General features: G+C 32.4%; 3 protein-coding genes across 4 annotated transcripts; 1 reads left to right on the top strand and 2 right to left on the bottom strand.

Moving 5' to 3' along the window:
- Positions 1–100: 100 nt before the first annotated feature.
- On the bottom strand, positions 101–5,515 carry LOC125206041 (immunoglobulin). Its single transcript, XM_048105315.2, has 13 exons — positions 5,094–5,515; positions 4,361–4,438; positions 3,495–3,652; positions 2,964–3,039; positions 2,760–2,824; positions 2,109–2,364; positions 1,812–1,910; positions 1,617–1,723; positions 1,479–1,532; positions 1,300–1,383; positions 867–1,030; positions 503–651; positions 101–354 (listed from the first exon to the last, which is right to left on the bottom strand). Exons 1-12 carry the CDS (start codon positions 5,386–5,388, stop codon positions 504–506), a joined length of 1,584 nt encoding a protein of 527 aa, XP_047961272.2. The 5' UTR covers positions 5,389–5,515; the 3' UTR covers positions 101–354; position 503.
- A 967-nt stretch (positions 5,516–6,482) lies between these two features.
- LOC125203793 (alpha/beta-Hydrolases superfamily protein) lies at positions 6,483–8,709 on the top strand. 2 transcript variants are annotated; one of them, XM_048102244.2, is made up of 2 exons: positions 6,483–7,075; positions 8,167–8,709. In XM_048102244.2, the coding sequence occupies exons 1-2, from the start codon at positions 6,556–6,558 to the stop codon at positions 8,589–8,591; spliced, it is 945 nt and encodes a 314-aa protein (XP_047958201.1). In that variant the 5' UTR covers positions 6,483–6,555; the 3' UTR covers positions 8,592–8,709. The 2 variants fall into 2 exon arrangements, with proteins under 2 accessions (XP_047958201.1, XP_047958200.1); XM_048102243.2 differs by having other exon boundaries at positions 6,487–7,081.
- Positions 8,710–13,275: 4,566 nt separating this feature from the next.
- LOC125206741 (uncharacterized) lies at positions 13,276–14,205 on the bottom strand. Its single transcript, XM_048105976.2, has one exon. The coding sequence runs from the start codon at positions 14,106–14,108 to the stop codon at positions 13,452–13,454; it is 657 nt and encodes a 218-aa protein (XP_047961933.2). The 5' UTR covers positions 14,109–14,205; the 3' UTR covers positions 13,276–13,451.
- Positions 14,206–20,281: the final 6,076 nt, after the last annotated feature.

Below are 20,281 nucleotides of genomic sequence, written 5' to 3'. Positions count from 1 at the left end.
GGATCAAGTGTAAAAAAAGGAGATCTGAACCAAGAAAACTTATTACAAAAGCAAGGAATATTTTAAGGATATACTGGAAAGAAAATGCAGCATAACAACAGAAAAAAAATCTAAAATAATATAGTTGCAGAAGGAGACAATGTATAACATTCTGTCGTTTTCAGGTGTGTGAAATTACTACATATATCTAAAAGGGGGCAGCTCAAGAACTCATTTACTCAGGGAGTGAGAAAGCAGAAACATTGGATCAAACATTATATTTTGAGGTCCTATTATGATCTTTTGAAGAACACAAGCGCAGAAGAAAAAACTCAACTATTTCCGATGTTTGAGCGCGGAACAAAAGCATCCCACCTGCAAAATTGTTCGAACGCAGCATTGAGTAAATATTTCAAATAAGGAATACGTGATGCTTATCTAAAATACTCATTTAGCTCAATTTTCACTGATACGAGAGTGTGTGTGTGTGTGTGTGCGCAAGCAATGATCTCCTCTCGTTTACCTCATGTCCGAACCCACAAGGGGTCCAAAGTGACCGTCCTATCGTTTCTGTTTTGCGCTGGTGCTGTTCGTGAGGGAGGTACGTGTACAGTAATTGGAAGAATCCACTCACATTTATCCCTCCCCTCTATCATAAGAGGATGCTCGTACCTAACCATGAATGATGCAAAATTGACCGAGACACCATAAAGTGTGATTAGAAACTTGTCATCAAATGTCAAGGTCGAAGTGAAGACAAATGTTGATTCGTGTCAAACTTAATAATAGGATATGTAAAGTGGTGAAAATAGCAATCCAAGATGATGTTTTCGTTCAACCTGGATATTTCTAGGTCTGATCAACTCTCATCGGTGAAAGAATTGTACCTTGTCAAGTCCACATTCTTAGGATTTGTAAGAAATTCAAATCGCAGAGCCCATTGCACAGAGACATAGCGGGTGGTAAAAGTCATGGGCCCGTCCATTGGAACGGAAAAGAGAAAGCTTGTCTGGACCAAATCAGCCACAACCTCATGGTGATCGCTAAAAACCTGCAGCATAAAAGGTAGAGACAGCGGCTGTCAGTTGTTGCTATTAAACAAGAAACAGTTGTTGCTATTAAACAAGAAATCGTGATTCTTATTTTCATAATCACTGTACTATTGTTTATTATTACTACACCGTGTGTGTCAGAAATAATGCCTTTCTGTCGCCACATTTAGAAAATACTGCACTAGAATATTATAAAAAATTTGGGTAGTAATGTAAGATCTCGAAAGAGAACAATGTTATGCAATCAATTAGTAAAATAAGTATGCACCTTGGTTATTGTGGGAGTATGCCTTCGAGAATGATGTACATAATTCCGACTGATAGTTTCTGTCATCTCCAGGGATACTGAGAGCTAAAAGTAGCATAGAAATTCCCAGTCAACTTCATAATCGATAAATATTAACTAAAGGCTGTTTACACTCTATATTACTGAAAATGTACGAATACCTCAAGGCATTTTCTAGCCCCTTCCTCGTGAAAGAAAGTAAGGGTTCCACCGATCTGCACATTACAGAGGGAGACAGTGATGACTAAAGAATGAAGAATGACAATTTGGAGAAGGAAAACAATTCTCTCATGCTTTACCATATCACAGAAGTAGTAAGTTGACTCAGAGTTCTTAGGTGAAAATCTCAGCAGTACTTGATCATCCAGTCTGATATTATACGACCTCCCTCTAACAAAACCTTCTGCTGCAGAAAATGTTAGCAGAAAAATTAGTCTTAAATAATCAAAGTCTTACTCACATATAAGGAAATAGGAATGCTGAGAACAAAATACATGTTCCAGAGGCAGATGGCACGGTTGAGTCATCTTCTGCAGAAAAAGCTTTAAGATGCCTTGGTGGTTGACTGGGAGATAAAGTGGTTGGAGACCTGTCTGGCAACAGTATCCAAATTAATCACACCTAAAAGTGAAAACAACACAAATAGCTGCCTAGTACTGGGAACTTTCACACAGGTAACAGTTCAGAATTTGTTATAGGTGGCTAAAGTATCAGGTTAAGTATATCCATCAAAATCATTAACATGCACAGTAGTAAGCAATAAAAATACAAATGAGAGAGAGAGCATTTACCAGAAGCTGGATCATTTGAGACCTCAGCTACAGACAGCCTAGGAGGTCCTGCATTTGAGGCTATGCTAGCACGTCCCTCAGCATAGAGAGAACCTCGATTTGAAGACCTCCCAGAAAATGACTGCAGTGATAATGAACTTCCAAAAGTTCTGCTTAAATCTTCCTTCATAGGGTTATAGGAAGAGACGGATAAGACTTCATCCCTTGAACTTTCATATCCCTCTTCAACTCCATCAGAAGACTCGGCCGCTTTAACCTATAAAGAAAGAAGAAAACAATCCATAATCATTACTCCCTCCGTCCCCAATTAAGAGTCACACTTTTCCATTTCGGTCCGTCCCCAATTAAGAGTCACACTTCATTTTTACCATAAATAGTAAGTAGGTCCCACATTCCACTAACTCAATTCACTCACATTTTATTATAAAACCAATATAAAAAAATGGATCTCACATTCCACTAACTTTTTCAACCAACTTTTCTTTACATTTCTTAAAACCCGTGCCCGGTCAAAGTGTGACTCCTAATCGGGGACGGAGGGAGTATATCGGAGCTGAAGTTAACAATTGCCTAGTTCTCTGAGGATTACGGAGAACAGATTTAAACAGTTAAGTCATGGAACATATGTGGAAGAGAGGGAGTAGTTTTTACCCACTCATCACCACCAAGTTCTTTCCAGTATACGTCCAAGAGAGCTGGCATTACAGGAACTATTCCTGAAAAAGTTAAACAACGTAAGACAAAACTATTTCATCAAAGGAAAGAGAAATACTATCTGAAGCCAAATGGTATGAGTCAAAGAAAATTTATTTAGTTCAATTACGCACTTAGAATAGGAAATGAGAGAAACCTTACCATCAGTGTGACCTTCGTCGCCGACCATGCCATTGGATTTCTGAGTAACCCATATTTGAAGGGGTAGACGTTCCTCCTGAAATTCAAGAAGGTATCAAAACATGACCAAAGTAGTTGCAACAAGAAATGGAAGATATCAGTTAGAAGGAAACAGCATGAAGCAAGACAGAATGGTATTACCATGAGCCCAATGTCAACAAATTAAACCAAGTTTGGTTAATGGAGAAAATGATAAGTACAAAATACATGAACCATAAGACCTTTACACCATTTAAAAGAAGACACGCATTTTGGTTTCTTAATGTGCAGTCTGAGTAAGGGTGAACAAATCAGTTAGTGAGTTAGATGTAGCATACAGGATAAAACAATAAAGGAGGGTCCAATTAACAACATATGTCAAAAAGGACTCATGGCTATATTATGTAAGAACTAACAGCATAAACATCCACCAGAAAATTTGCAGTAAATGCCATTACAATAGAATCAACTAGTGCAGTAGCAAGCATAAATGGTGTGAAATAAGAAACTAACCAGTTCAGGAACTTCTTGTCTTGACTCTACTCGAGAGGTTCCATTTTCAAAAACCAGATATTGACCAGTCAATGAAGCCTTAATGTAGTACAAATAACGTATTGTTGCACCTCTGTATGATGGAGGTATAAGGCTTGGTAGAAGGGTCCGTACCACATCTACGAGTAAAAAAACAAACATTAGCAGCTCTGACAAAGCAAGGCAAGCTATAACTAAGAACTACAATCAGATATGATACCAACAGGAACATAGTACATGATTACACCACAAGCCTTGCAATAAATTTAAAGCATGCATTTAGCTGCTCTGACAAAGTATTGAAAATTAATGTAGATGAAAGTAATTTCTAGATATAATCTTGTAATTGATTTGACAGAAAAATTGTTAAACCAAGGTCAAGCCACAAACAGTAAACCATTGACTAAGTGGTGTTGATGGGTAGTTTTGCACAAACGTGTATATCATGAAGCATAATATCTTGATTTGACAATTGGCATCACCAATGGCTTCGTTAACCGGTTGTCTAATAACCGGAGAAGCACCAAATACATAATTTAACAAGGCCACTGATGTTGCCTAATATGGACAATAGATGATGAGTTTTTTATGTTTATTACAAAACACAGCTAGCATACATGTATTACTGGAAGTCTGAAAGAGTGAAACAATGATATGACTGACAAGTGGCAACAATATCATATAAGTTAACAATACACTGAGAAGCATACATCAATACAAGTGGAGCAGTGTGGAAGCAAATCAAATCCAGTTTACGAATTCTAAATGTGTTGAAGCTCAATTTCTGTGATTCTATCAATGCAAATAAGTAATATACAACATGAACTATCAATTTTAATCAGACTTACAAGTTCTGGTTGCCCCGCTGGATATGATTTGATTTGAAACTATAGTTGGGCTTGAGCTATCCATGAATACATACTCACCTGATGAGAAAAGGATAACAAAGAATTTACATATAAAAGAGAATAAGGCATTGGAAGTGGTCTTCCCCTCTCTCTCCTCTTCTTCTTTGGATTTTTCCGTTTCATTCATGTAAAATTCATTTAGTCTCATCTAATTTTAGAAAGAAGAAATGCAACATTGAGCATTACATATCAAGTTCGGCATGTAACTGAATTAGGCATTCGAGTAAACATTCTACTTGATGAACAGAATCATATGCAGCTTGTATCCTGATTAAAGCCCCATAACTACGTCCTTTTTTATCCTTTCTCAATGATCACATTTATACTCTTCTCTCCATTCCTCACATTTCTAACTTACTTGCATTTCCCTCATATCTTCTTTGGATTTTCCCCTTTTATTAATGCAAAATCATTCAGCCTCATCTCATTTTAGAAAGAAGAAATGCAACACTCAGCATCATAGCAAGTTCCACGTGTAACTGAATCAGGCATTGAGTAAACATTTCACAAAACAGAATCACTACAATTTTATACTCTTCTCTTCATTCGTCACAATCCTAACTCGCATTTCTCTCTACCAATCCTAATTCTTACGCATCATCGCACCTACATTTCAAAGCTGAAAAAAATCACACACAGATAAATTGAATTTAAAAAAAATGAAAATAATCACCTCGGCGCTGCCTAGAATCAGGAATAGGCTTCGGAGTGGTGAACCACTGCGTATCCAATTTTTCGATCCCTTTGATTTCAAAGTAGAGCTTCTCGATCAAAAGCGACCAGGAGCTGCTGACATTTGTAATCTCGATATTGACGGTGATCAAATCGCCGGGTCTGTAGACTTCCTTGTCCGCTTCCAACTTCAACTGCGGCGCCTTCACATTCGCGTCGGCGCTGAGGGCGGAGTAGGCGGTGGAATTGAGGCCGAAGAATGAGAATCTACGAGCAGGTTTAGCAGGTGGCGGCATCTCTGGAAGAAATTCGATTTCAGTTCATCAATCTACCGAAGATCGATGGACTTGAGTGCGTGTTTGGAATTGGGAGAGAAAGAGAGAGATCAGATCTCATATTTTTCCAAAGCTTCACAAATTATTATATTCCCTTTTTTATTAGTCTATGGGTTTTAGACTATTAGTTTGGTTAAACATATCAAATTTTTTGATAAGTGTAGTAAATATTACGGTTAAAATAAGTAGTACTCCTACTATAATTTCATTTCATTTCAATTTTACCTTTAATAATATTTGAAATTGTTTTCATCCAGACCAATTTAATTACCCAATTGATCTCAAATATTAAAAAAGATTTATATTCACTTTAAGTATTATTAGGAGAACCTAGATTCATTTTTTGCATTATATATAGTGGATAAAAATAGTTTTAATTTATTTGAGCCTTTGAGGTCAACTAGATACTATTCCATCCGTCCACGAATAAGTGTCTCATTTCTTTTCGGTACGATTTTTAATAGTAAATGTTAAAAAAAGATGAATGGAAAAAAATTAGTGGAATAGAGGTACTTATATATATTAGTTTTAAATGATATATGAATATAATAAATTAGTAGAATGTGAAGATCTCTTTATCATTTCTATTTTATAGTAATTTTGAACCGGGAATACTATTCTCAAACGGACCAAAATGAAAAAATGAATTCCCGGACAGAGGGAGTATAAAATTGAGCAATAAGTAAAATTTTAAAAACATTATTAGAGTAAGTTTGATACTAGACTCTCTCTAGTTTATTGGTGAAACCTATAAGTCTATAACCACGATCATGGCTACGGTTTGGTTAAACTGTCAACTAGCATTCCAAAAATCTAAAGCTCACAACTACCGATTTTTGCATCTCACAAAACAAGGGGAAAAAGTTCAATATTTAAAAAATCACTCTCTCCGACTCAAAATAAGCCGGAGTAATTTATATTCAATGTACTTTTAACAAAAAATGATTTTCATTATATCGCAAAATTTCTTCTCTCCATCACCTAACTATTTGAATATCATTTTCTTCAATCTAATAAAGAGTCTTGATTAACTTATTAATTTCTTTCTCCTAGTAGGAGTATTTTTGATTGAGGGACCATCCAATTATATTTAAACATCATTCTTGGCCATTCCCTTTTCTCTCAAAAATGGAAGCCACAAAATCCAAGATAGTAGTCCACGACGTCCCACCCTACCTCCGCGTCTACCACGACGGCACCGTGGAGCGCCTCCTCGGCACCGCCTTCGCCCCCGCTTCCCTCGACCCCTCCACCGCCGTCTCCTCCAAAGACATCCTCCTCCACCCCGAAACCAACCTCTCCGCCCGCCTCTACCTCCCCCCCACAACCCCCGCCTCCAAACTCCCCCTCGTCCTCTACTTCCACGGCGGCGCCTTCTGCATCTCCTCCTCCGCCGACCCCTTGTACCACTCCATGCTCAACTCCCTCGCCCGCCGCGCCCGCGCGTTGATAGTCTCCGTCGACTACCGCCTCGCCCCCGAGCACCCCCTCCCCGCCGCCTACGACGACTCCTGGTCCGCCCTCCTCTCCCTCTCCTCCTCCTCCCCCGACCCGTGGATCGCCCAGCACGCCGATTTCGATCGAGTGTTTTTGGCCGGGGATAGCGCCGGCGCCAACATCGCCCACCACCTCGCGATCAGGGCCGGTGGTACGGGTATCTTTTCCACCTCATCTAATTTTCTCCCAAATATATTATTTTTATTACTTCATCATCCTTTGAAAATAGAAATTTTATATTTTAGTATAGAGGTGAGACTCATTCTCTACCGTCAATACTTCAATCACTTTACTTTATCAATTATGTACTACGTTCGTTCCTGAAAAATTTGTCACTTATTTCCATTTTCGTCCATCCTTAAATATTTGTCACATTTCACTTTATTCATACTCCCCTCGTTCCATAGTAATAGAGTCATTTTGCTATTTTGGTACGTTCCATAGTAATAGAATCGTTTCCCTTTTTAGTAAGAGTCAACACATTTTTCCACACATACTTTACTCTCTCTTATTTTATTCTCTCTTCATCTTTCTACCTTTTTTATTTTTCACTTTACTCTCTCTTTACTTAATTCACTTAACATAATTTTTTTTAATCTTCGTGTCAAAAAGAAACGTCTTCATTACTATGAAACAGGAGTATTTGGTAGTAAACCTCACATTACACTGTCAATATAAAACTATAAAACTAATATATAAAAATGGGATCACATGTTACTAATTTTTTCAACTCATTTTCTATTACATTTCTTAAAATTTGTGTTGAGTCAAATGATGACAAATTATTAAAAATGAAGGGAGTATTAAAACTCACATCATTTTAAAAATTTCTATTCTTAAATGATGGATGGAATAGTTATTTTAATAGTTGTTATACTATAGGATTATTGGATTAGGTTGGTTGGAATTTGATTTTTTTTTTATATATATTATATTATAGGAGTATTTGATTAGGTTGTTCAAATTTGATTTTTTTATATGATGTGTCTAGAGCTATGATTAGTTGTTAACTAGCTTAATTTGTTAATTTTTGCTAACTTGTGAACGCTGTATATTAGAAATGTCAGCACGATGGCAATAGTATGTCTAACACAAATTCAGTTAACATAATTAGATTTGTACTGACATATTTAATGTCATCGTGTTGACAATTTTTATAAATAAAGTTGAAAAGCTAGCAAATTAAGCTAGTTAGCAGCGTGACAGAATCCTACGTATTAATTCCCGATCAATATTTATCAGCGGGTCGGGAGCTGGGCTTCGGGATCAGCGGGGCGCTGATGGTGCATCCGTACTTCTGGGGGGAGGAGGCGATCGGGGCGGAGAGGGAGAATCCGGTGTTCAAGGCGGTGGTGGACGGGTGGTGGAGGTTCGTGTGCCAGTCCGACAAAGGGTGTGACGACCCGTTGATCAACCCGTTCGTGGACGGGGCGCCCGGGATGGAGGGGTCAGGCTGCGGGAGGGTGCTAGTGTTCGTGGCGGGGAACGATATTTTGCGGGAGAGAGGGAGGCTTTATTACAAGGTGCTGTGTGAGAGCAAATGGGAGGGGAAGGCAGAGCTGTTTGAGACCGAAGGAGAGGATCATGTGTTTCACATCATCGACCCCACGTCTCAAAATTCGAGAGATTTGTTGCAGAAATGTGCGGATTTCATCAACCAAGAATGACTTTTGACTTTTGTGTTTTTGCTCTTTGTTGTAATGTGAGAGATTGATACAAGTGTGATGGGGTTGACTAAAGCAAAGTGGTTTTAATGATGATATAAGGAAGAAAAAATTGAATATATTCATTGGTTTTATAATAATGTTTTACTGTTAAAAGAAGGTGTTGAGTACAAACCATTCCATACGGGAGTTCAATTTGAGGCCTTTTAGGGATGATCTAAAAATAAATTTGTGCGGGTTTGACCCAAAGCGGACAATATCAAACGTCTGTTGCAGTCGACAATCCGAACAAATGGTATCAGAGCCATGATTGAATGGGGCCCAAGATAACTCAAGTTTGAGTCGGGTCTGTAATGTCTCGATGTGTTAACTGCGTTTGTATGTTCCCGATGTGATCTAGTTTGAGGGGGAGGTTTGTTAAGTATAAATTCATCCTAGATCGGGAGTTTGATGGAAGTTGGAAATAGAAGGTGTGTATAATTCATATCCAACCCCAATCTATTTTAGGCTTTTGGGAATGATTCAAAAACAAATCCTTGAGGGCTTGGACAATATCAAGCATTTGTTAAAATCGATAATCCGAACGGATGGATAATAGTTAGTTACAAGTTGAGATATTAAATCAATTTTTTTCAATTGTTTTATTTATATACTAGTACGTACAAAACGACTCCTTTTGAAATGCTTTAAATTGTGTTGTTTGGTAAAAATTAGATATTTAAAAGAAAAGATATTTATTCTAACGAAAAATGTTGTTTTGACTTTTGAGTTTTGCCGAAAGACATCTAGCAAATGGAGGCTTAAAATGTAAGAAAATGCAAAAATTTGGTTCAAAGGTGCTTTGTGGTCTAAAGTAGCATAAGTGCTTACCTTTTTTTAATATTTTTAATAACATATGTAATGAATAGGAACTACTATTAATATTGTAAAACTTGAAAATTGAAATATAAACAGTGGCATGCTTGTTATGATGGAATGAAATGAAGGTGGAATGGAATGGAGGTTGGAATGGAATGAAGATAGGAATGAAATGTCAATTTCCTTGGATTTGCTTTGCATTTTCATCCATTCACTCATTCATTCCATCATACCAAGCAAATGAATAGAATGGAAGTAGGAATCACGTTCCATTCCATCATACCAAGAAAGCCCCTGAGAACATAGATTATTGAGTTAATAAGAATTGAGAGAAAACAATGGTAGTAGTTCACAGAAATGACACTGCATCAACGCAGGACCAATTTTTTGTCTGCATTTTATTGGATATTGGTCCCAAATTAGTATTTGGCTTTTAATTTATCAAGTGGTCTAATATTTCGTACCAAAATGACAATCATGTAATTGTATGAAAACTCTCCTTTCATAGATTTTGAAACAAACGATATAATTTAGTAAATCTTGAGAAATTGACCCTTTTTTTAGTTTTAAAGGACCCAATTGATTTGTTGATTATTAGTAATATATTCACCTAAGGAGTTGTTTGATTATTAATTTATAGTAATATTATTTGCAGGTCCACGGATTGTAATGTCTGTAGTTTTAAAAGAAAGTGCATTCATCGAGCACGGCTAGATAGCAATAATAATAATAATAATAATAATAATAATAATAATAATAATAATAATAATAATAATAATAATAATAATAATAATAATGATAATAATAATAATAATTAATTATTATTATTATTATTATTATTATTTATGTATTACACGCATAAATACATGGAACATAATCTTTGAATTAAAAAAAAAAATCAAATACCGGGCTACGGTTAATGGGCCTTAAGTCAATCTTGAACGAGAAATTAAGTAAACCAAAGTCGGCCTGTTTTAAAGAAGTAATTCTACAGGGTCCAGCCCAAATGGATCATCTATATCTTCACTCACAATTATAATAGGAGTATAAAATATTTATCCTTATAAATCAAATTGTTTGTTAATCATATACATAAAATGGGGAAAGTTCTCACGTGAACAAGTCTAAACTTCGTGATGCTTTTAGCTAATTTTCAAATTTGTGAAACTGACCAAAAATTGATCAAACTTCATGATTTTTTCAATAATTTGTTCTAACTTCTAAGTAAATTTATCAATATATAAATGTACTTAATTGTATAAGCATTGCGAAGTTTAGATTATTAGCAAGCATTTGGTTTGAGTGATTCTTCTTTTTTAAAAATATTACACAATTTTAAATGTCCGTGATTTCAATTTAATTATTGTCATGAATAATTAATTTTGACCTTAAATATATAGTTATTAAGTCCCCACCGCTTTGAAGTGCTGCACCAAACAATTAATGAATTATTAAAAGGTTGCTTTCACAGCCAAAAAACAGAAGCAATTAAAAGTCAACAAGAATCTCGAATATAGGTGAGGCATTATATTTTGGAAATGACATTGAAATATTATTTGAATAATATTGCATGTTGTCAATTTCAGACCATTTTTATTATCTCGTCTTATATTTTTTGCTGTATAAAAAACAAAAAGTTATAATAATTCCTTGCACTTACAATAGTTTTAATAGATTAACTTTGTATATGATGCATAAATATCTAGTCCAATTTCTACATATTCATGACTTTTGAAAGATATGTTGGTAGATGCCTCATCCTATATTTATTTGATGTATTTGTCAATTGTAATTAATCTATAAATAGAAATGAAATAGGTGCATGTGCATTATTGATATGTTATGTCTGTTAAATCTATGCATTTGTAAAAAGCTAAATTATTACTATAAATAGTTTGTTGTCTAGGCCTATTCCTATTAATAGTAATAATATCTTTTCTCTTTTTTCTTAGTATAGAGAATAATTAGGTACAGAGACTTTTTACATTTATTCAATTAAAAAAACTTTATTTAGGTGTTTTTCACTGTTGTGATTATATTTATTTTGTAAGCTTTCTTATACTAGTATGCAATATACTCTGTATATATTTTTTTAATTTAACATATAATTTAAATTATGGTACATAATTTAATTTAATTTATTTTAACTCAATTAAATACTTATTATTTGCATGCCAGGGAAGACAAGCTAGTACAGTAATATGCAAAATCACGATTCTGTTACGTAAAAAAGTTTAAATTAAATTTTTTTGAAAATGGAGATCTTGAATAAAAATTAGAAAACTTGATTAACATAATAACCGGAACAATATATTTAGCACCGACGTAGTATATATTTTCCTTTGAATATTCGCCAACTAATTTACTTCAGAAAAAAGTTATGATCAATATTCTAAGATAGAACAAGCATTAAATATGAAATGACACTGTCGAGCTAAAATTGTGGATCCTTGTCACCAAAAAAGCATTTTGATTTAGGTACAAATTCTCAGTAATTTTAATTTTAATTTAATATTTTATTAAATTAGTAAACATGGAAATTAAACTAAATGATTTGATGCTCAATCGGGATCACTACTCAAACATTAATTTGAACATTGTTTGGTAAAAAAAGTTTTATATGAGCGATCATTTATTTATAAGCATATTTAGACATACACATCTTAATATGATGCACGACTTCCCAAATTCTTATATGTTGTTTGTTAGTTAGTTTTTGTTAATTTATATGTTTTTGGTGCTATTTTGTTACTGTTTCTATGTGAATTGTTACCGCTCCTGTTGAATATTGTGGATTAGCATCTAATTTTGAGCATTTTGATAATTGCGGTAAAAGTAGACGAGTCTCATATTTCATATATACTATGTTCAAATATTTTAATATTATTCAAATTTTATGAAATTTTATTTTATCAAGTAGAAATATCAAAGTTTAACTAAATAAGAATAGTATTTACAAAAATCTAAGACATTAATGCATGGAACATCATTCACTAGTAGTCTAGTTCAGTGTCTTCCGACCTAACACTATTAAATTATTTCTCTCTTACTTGTATTTCTTTTTAACATCTAATGAGATATATATATATATATATATATATATATATATATATATTTTATTCTGGATGCATCTTATAATCATTTTGAATTAAAAATAATGTTCATCGAAAATTATAATTTATTTGGAAATGTATTATATTTCCCTTTTTATTGCTTTATAGGAGTTCATTACTCCATTAAACAAGATTATTTTAGTAAAAGAAAATTTTAAAATAAATAAAATTAAAAACGATTATGATTAGGACATTTTAAAAAGAATAATGACTATTATAATGGGATGGATAGACTACATGATTAATTAACCATAATTCGTTGTAAGTTTGTACAATTAAACCCCACTACCTCATAATTCGTTATTATAGTAGCATGTCTTATTCCAATAGACAAAATTTCCCAAACTCACAAATTACAAAAATCTCTTTTTAGTTACCAAGAAAAGTCAAAACCTAGAAGCTTGGGTTAAAGCGAATAGGACTACGATAACCTTGACTTTCACAAAACAAACATTAATTAATTAATCCCAACTAAATATTATGCACTAAACTCACCTAATTCCTACTAATAGCCCTTATTAAAAGAGTTGCATAATTGCTATGTTTTATTAAATACTAATTAATGTAAGTAATAATGGATCTGTGGTCCAGTTCTCACATGGGTTTTTGCAACTTCAATCTTCTAAATATCCTCCACATGCGTTCCAGAAAGGATGACATAATTCCAATAAATTTGCAATTTAGCAAATCATTTACATATAAGATAAACATTTAAATTAAAAATCAAAATACTAAGTAATGTTCAAAACGATAAATAAGTTACTAATTCTTTTTTACTACTACATCATATATGATCTAGGACAATTGGAGTGTACTTGTCCTTAATCAAATTAACACCATACAAGAATTTAAACATTTCAATTAAATAAAGAGAGATTTGAACATGACTTATCTACGGTCGATAAAGTAACGAGCTTTGTCTAGGCAGATTGACGATCGATTCCGAAACCGCACATGTTTTCTTGCAAGAAGAAGTGTACATATTTATCAATCCAAACCGATCACTCAAAGTCCTAGTGATTTTGGAGCTTCCCTTCCCAATTGCGCCGGAATTCAAGCAACGGTCGTCGTCGTTGTCGTCGCCATTGCCACCGTCTTTCGAGCATTCAACGAGGGCCGCGAAGAACGGATCATCAATTTGGAACCTATTGCTACTTTTCTTGGGAGAAATTTCCTCTTGTTTTTTGACAGCGGCGGAGGTGGCGGCGGCGGCGCCGCCGGCGGGAGGGAGGGGGAGGAGGTGGCCGGAGGAGTCCTTCTTCTTTGAGCAATGGTGTTTAGGGATTCCCGGAATTTGCTCCCAAGAAAATGGGACGCCTTTGAATTTGATTAAAGGAGTGTTTATAGGGCTAAATGTGGGGAATTCATCATTGAAGGAGAATGAGGAGGATCTAAAGGAGGAGTCGAAGGAGCCCGATCGCGACGACGAGGAGAACGAGGGCGTCCGCCTCCCCGTCCACCGGAATGCCGGGGCGGAATGCGGTGGCTCGGCCTCCTTTGGGAGGAGTGGGGTGGTGTGGGCATTGGGACAATTTGGAGAGGTGGGCATATTTTTGGAGAGGGAGAAATGTGAGTACTAATTTGGTGTGGCTAGCTAAGATATATGAATAATTGTTATTTTTAAATTTTAATATCATACACTAATGAAGTTGAGAGTTTTAAATAGTGGGACTTTGGTGAATGGGAAGAGAAAATGATGTGTACAAGTATAGTGAAATGACAAAAGGGCATCAACTCATGGTGATGTGTGGAAGGGACGAAATGGGAATTTAAATAATAAGAAGTGGGTATGATGTGGATATTTCATTATTGGCCATATTATGAATGGTTATTGGATAAATTATTATTTTTGTTGAGTGGTTGTGATGCATTATATGGACTTGCCATAGGGTGGTGCTAACTACAAATTGGTGGTCAAATTTTTTCCACTAATTAGGAGATTTGGGTCAAAACATTTTAATTGAGCCAATAATGTATAAGCATCATTCTTTATTTTTACTATTTTTTCTTTCAAAAAATTAACCAAGAAAAAAATAACTTGTATTGAATAAATGTAGGATTGATGATCAGTTGGGGATACGAGGAGACGGTTCGAACTCAAAGATTTTAATGATATAGTGGTCATTGCAATGTGGTCATGTATGAGTCCGTCTCGGCCTTTTATTGGATGTTTGCCTGCAAGTGACTCGATCTTACGATACAGGTCGTCGGTTTAGTTGTTTTTCTATTGACCTTTATCGTCATTTTTTGTTGTAGAATGTTATATTTTGTGTGCTTTGTAGTATTGCATACTCATGCTTATCATTTATTATTTGCCATTTATTTTTTGAGTCTTTATTTTATGCGAAAAAGTAACTTGTAAAATTGACTATATTTACTATAAGATGAAATATACTACAGTACTAATAGAAGATGAGAATGAGGAATATAATACTAGTATATATAAAGTTGGAAGTATTGCTTGATCTCTACTTCTTAGTAGTGACTTCTAAGTCCAAGTACGTCTCTACATGTATAGTGTACGTATTTTATTAGTTGATCTTTTATATTCAAGGTCCACCTAGATTTTTATTGAGTTGAAATTTTGAGTTAGGTTTTTGGTAAGATTGATGTTTTCAAGAAAAACAATTTCAAAAAATTGTTTCATTCAATAATAAGATACATTTGTTGTTTTTAATGGGGACACGTACTGTAGGATTTTAACAACATATAATGTGGAATTAAGAGTCAGCCAAAACTTTATACTATTTGATATATTTGTGCTGTGTGCATGGTTGTACTTTATTTTGATTATTATTGTTGTTATATGTTTAGACTGTGTTAATAAAGGCATATAGTAAATATTTACACTTTCAATTGGGTATTTGATACTACTACTATAGTATATTACTATATTATCAACACGTGGCATTTAAAATCCAATAGTATTACTATTTTACAATATTATTGTATGTTCACAAATAATTCATTAATTTACAATATTAATTTACTAGTGACTCAATGTACAGCTAGTAGTTATTTATACTGTACATGCACATGCAACGATATTGATTGATTAAATAAAAATAAGATCCAAATACTGTAGGAGAATGACATTATTTGCTCAAATTGTGTTTTAAGCATCAATATTTAAAACATTAATACTTTCAAAATATAATATTGTGATTTCAAAATTCTAAATTGTTAAACAGTTTACTTTGTTTATTACAAAATGGAAATAAGTTAACTTGGCACAAAACAAATGGTATTATAAAGTTTAGGCACTAAATTCTTGATTTTCACTACTTAATTATGAGTAGCTTCTAAGACTGGTATCATATTTGTTTAATAATTTTATCCCACTGTAATAAGAGTATAGTTAATTAATCTGTGGTCGTGATGCATGCCAGTTAGGTTACTTTTTCCAATTTTTTTCTTCTTAAAAATTACGCAGTCAATCTTCTATTATAATTCCCACAATATTCTAATGATGTTTAACTCATTGTGTTGGGGGACTATATTATCTATAATTTCTTATTAGGTGAATCTTGAGACATGTCTAGCACATACATTTCATACGTCTCTTAATTTACTATTAAATTGTAGGAGTATATTAAATCATGTAGTAGTACTAATAATAGAGTTAGGTGCTTCGAATCTCTTTTTGTAAATTGTTTCAGACCATGCAACGCAGAAATAATCATTTTCATAATTGTTATGATGTACACAACGATTTGCATAAAATGATAAAATAGCAACATTCAACAATATATTATATTAATAATAAATGAAAAAATTGAGATCTCTATCTGCGCGCGGTAAAATCATTTATATTTTTATTATTAAAAAACACAGTAATTATTAGGATTGGCATATAAAGTAATAAAGTTGTTATGGTCATATTGTAATCACTAGCAATTGATGAATTAAATACATAAATTCCTTTTATTATATTTTTACGATCGACAAAGGCCATCTTTTGCAACATCTCTGGCCCTATAAATGGCCCACATATATCACAAGGCCTGTTATGCAATAATAGCATTTTATAAATATAATAGTATAATACAATGGTAGTCATATAATAATAATAATAATAATAATAAATAAATAATATTAACAATTCATAAGATATTTTGCATTGACCCTTGTTGTGTGTTTGGTCTGTGCTCACGTGTATGCACCTTCCATTCCATAATAGTCTTACTATAGTTATTTCAAAAAATATAGTTCTACAATAGTTTCATCATATCAAACTAATTTTAGTGAAGTGATAATATCATGAGTTGGAATCCTAAAAATAGGAGTTATACTATTTAAGTTTCTATCCAATATAAGTTGTTGAATGAGAAAGGGGTACTACATTTTCATAATAAATGCCCGGGCTTCTTATATTTTCTCATCCAATCTTTAATTAAATAGAGTTACAAAAATGATGACTTTTATAATATGGATAAATTCCTATCATAAAAAAATTAATTATGAAAATTCTTATATTAACATTTTGAATAGGAAATTTAGAAAATACAGTTTCATCGAAAAAAATTTATGCATCCGCCCCTATATCTCTATCTATATATGATACCAATCCTATTGATTATGATAAAATCTTGTAAAAGCGATGTGCATGTGAGGGTTTGAGTGAACTCAAAACAGATTGGACCCTCTTGTTGTTGCAGATGATGTGATTGAACTCAAGATGTAATAATGTTTTTGCAGTTGGAAATTAGGTTGTCATTTTATGCGTTTCAGTTATCAAATCTTTTTATTTTTATTTTTGGAGAGCAGATGATGATAGGGCCAAAATCATGAGTTCTCCACTTTCCCAAATTTTCTATTCCTGTATATGTGAATATTCTCGTGATCATCAATTGAAGAGACTAATCATTTTCTTTTATGTATGAAGAAAAGGGTGTAAAAATTGACATAGCAGACAAACTTAACTCTTCTATGTATTATTGAAGTTATTTTCATCCAAAAAAATTTGAAAATAGTAAAAAAGTACTGTATGGATACTAACTCATAGTTGATGGACCTCAAATTATGTTTTTTCAAAATTCAAGAACCTAAAATAATAGTTTAACAAAGTTCGCAGACCATAAAAAATATTTCCTCCTTTTAAGAATTCAATCAAACGGTTGTTTGGAGAAAAGAGAGCTAAATCTCATCTCTAATTTAATCATTGGTTAAATGGATTCATTATATTGGGATTTAAACTCTCCCTCCCACGTCATAGAATTAGAAAATATACAAGTAATATATAAGTATAACTTCTACTCTATTAATATGAGATTTTTTAAAAAGTGTACAAACAAAACCAAGTAAGCTTGTTCCAAAGTGGAATATATCATCATAGATTCATAATGTGAGAAAGTATTTTATATATGAGCAGTGATTTAGAGACATAATATCTCCAAGCCATAATACTTCTATGTCTATTTGACATAAGATTATTCAAAATATGGACTAATATATCCTAATTGGATTATACATGCCAAATCAAATTATATATATATGCGTACTGATTTTAGCTAAAGTGTAATATTCCATTTTCATTAATGCATTAGATTAGACATTATTTTTATAAATAGTAGGCAGATTTTTATATTTTCTTAAGTAGTAGTATTAGGAAGCTAGTATATTTTATTACTATATTATTTTTATATCTTAATTATATTTGTAATGTGCTTTGTATTTGATTTTCTTTCTATTTTTTATACTTTTTATATACCATTAGTTAGTTTGTATTTTAATTTTTATATAAGATATACTCCGTATTTTGTATTTTATTTTTTATTTTGTGATTATAATATTGTTAGTTTTACATAATATAACTTGTTTTCTTAATTGTGCTATAAAATAAGTAACTATTTTAATTTTATACGTATGACTTTGAAGTTGAATATTATGGTTATAATAACTCAATTTTTTTAATTTTAAAAATAGTAAATAATAAATGAGTTAATAACATATGATTATATTTTTTTATTAAGATATGACTATAGCGTTTCAAAAATGAAGAATTAAATGAAATTAAATTTGGGATTGTAAAGAATTACAATAAAATCTATGAAATTCCTAAAATCAAAATCACAAACTTAATTTATACCAATAAATCAAAAGTGTGAACAAATTTCCACAAATAAAAAGGGTACTAATTGCAGTGGACGGACCAAAATTAATATGTCCGAAAGAGCAAATATTAAATTTATATTTTTTGTAAAATTATTAAAGCATTTGATTTTTTAATATTTTAAAATTATTTGTTTTATTATTTTTTCATATTAATGGAAAATAGCTAAAAATTGATAAACTTTTACTTATACATTCATTAATTTATTTTTCCAGCAAATTAAAAAAATAAATAAATCAACTATGTATAAAAATTATTCCCTTAGACAAATAATCTTCGAACTTATATAGGAATGTATTGGAATATTAATCCATATCTTCCATATATATAGTTCCCATAATGAAGTCATCTTATTTATATCATACGTAATTAATACCACTCATTCAAATTTTTCATTTTCTAGATGTAGGGGCAAAAAAGAACCTTTATAAATTACAAATTTTATTAAAAATAAAATATAATGTAATATTACTATTTAACCCTAGTTATGACATTATGGCTTGGAGACATTATGTCTCTAAAACATTTTCCTTTATTTATTGTATATGCAATTTCAATAGCACTAAATTTAGTTATAAGAAAAGGTATAATTAAGGAAACAAGAAAACATATTGAGCACGATTTGCTCCCTTTTTGGATTCATACTCAACAATCAACATTGATATATCATATCGTCGTTTAATGGATCAAGATTATATTCCATAAAAATTTGATCCAAATTTAATCAAATTTACAAGATCAACTCCAAAAGTGTTTGTGATATGTTCTCGTCAAACGTCATCAAGTACATCTTCATATCTATGGTAACGTAGAATTACCAAATAAACGAAGATAATTAAAAATAAAAATTTATTCACCTTGAGGAAAAAAAGGTTTTATGAATTTCATCTTTAATGGACTTTTTTGGTTATCGAGAATTAGGTTGTAGTAAAACTATTTTCTTTTAAAATCTAAAGTAAAACTGTCTTTAAATAATAGTCCAAGAACATTTTATCTTCTAAGAAATTCCAAATTCGACATTAGTTCTAGATTTAAATAAGTCATATGGATAGGATGGTTGCATGATTATTGGAAGTTGAATTGCAAGAATTGCATTTTCTAATTATCATGATATGCACATTTTTAAAGAATGATGCTAGTGAATAGTGATATTGCAATTTTGTTTAACAATAATATTGGGTTGGAAATTTAGAAAATCAACTACTTAAGTTGTGGGCTATATTTGGGTCTAATGAAATTTTTAAATAGTTTGAATCAATCAATAATGTTTGGCCCAGATCAGTATTGTGGGCTATTAAATTTGGACTTGTAATGAATATGCTTTATTTCAATCAATACTATCTAACTCGAGTTATATTGGGGCTCCAATCACGAATATCGACCAATTGAAGATGAAAAAATGAAATAAAATAAAATGAAATAGTGCTTCTATCTTCTCTTTTTTAAATGTAGTTTCCAATTTTCGTTTGTTGACCACGAAATGCAGCTCAACCAAAAAATATTCAATTGGTTAGACATTTCCCTTCTACTAATAAATTGAGGCCCGACTTATATCAGATGTGTTTTATGTATGGTTAAATTTTATAGTAGGTGTGACAAATTCAAATTCT

Source organism: Salvia hispanica, chromosome 6 (assembly GCF_029641045.1).
Source record: "Salvia hispanica isolate PSC_SH4W2 chromosome 6, Shi_PSC_v1, whole genome shotgun sequence".
NCBI lineage: Eukaryota > Viridiplantae > Streptophyta > Magnoliopsida > Lamiales > Lamiaceae > Salvia > Salvia hispanica.
Note: the sequence above shows the minus strand (reverse complement) of the source record. Positions and strands in the feature narration are given on the sequence as shown.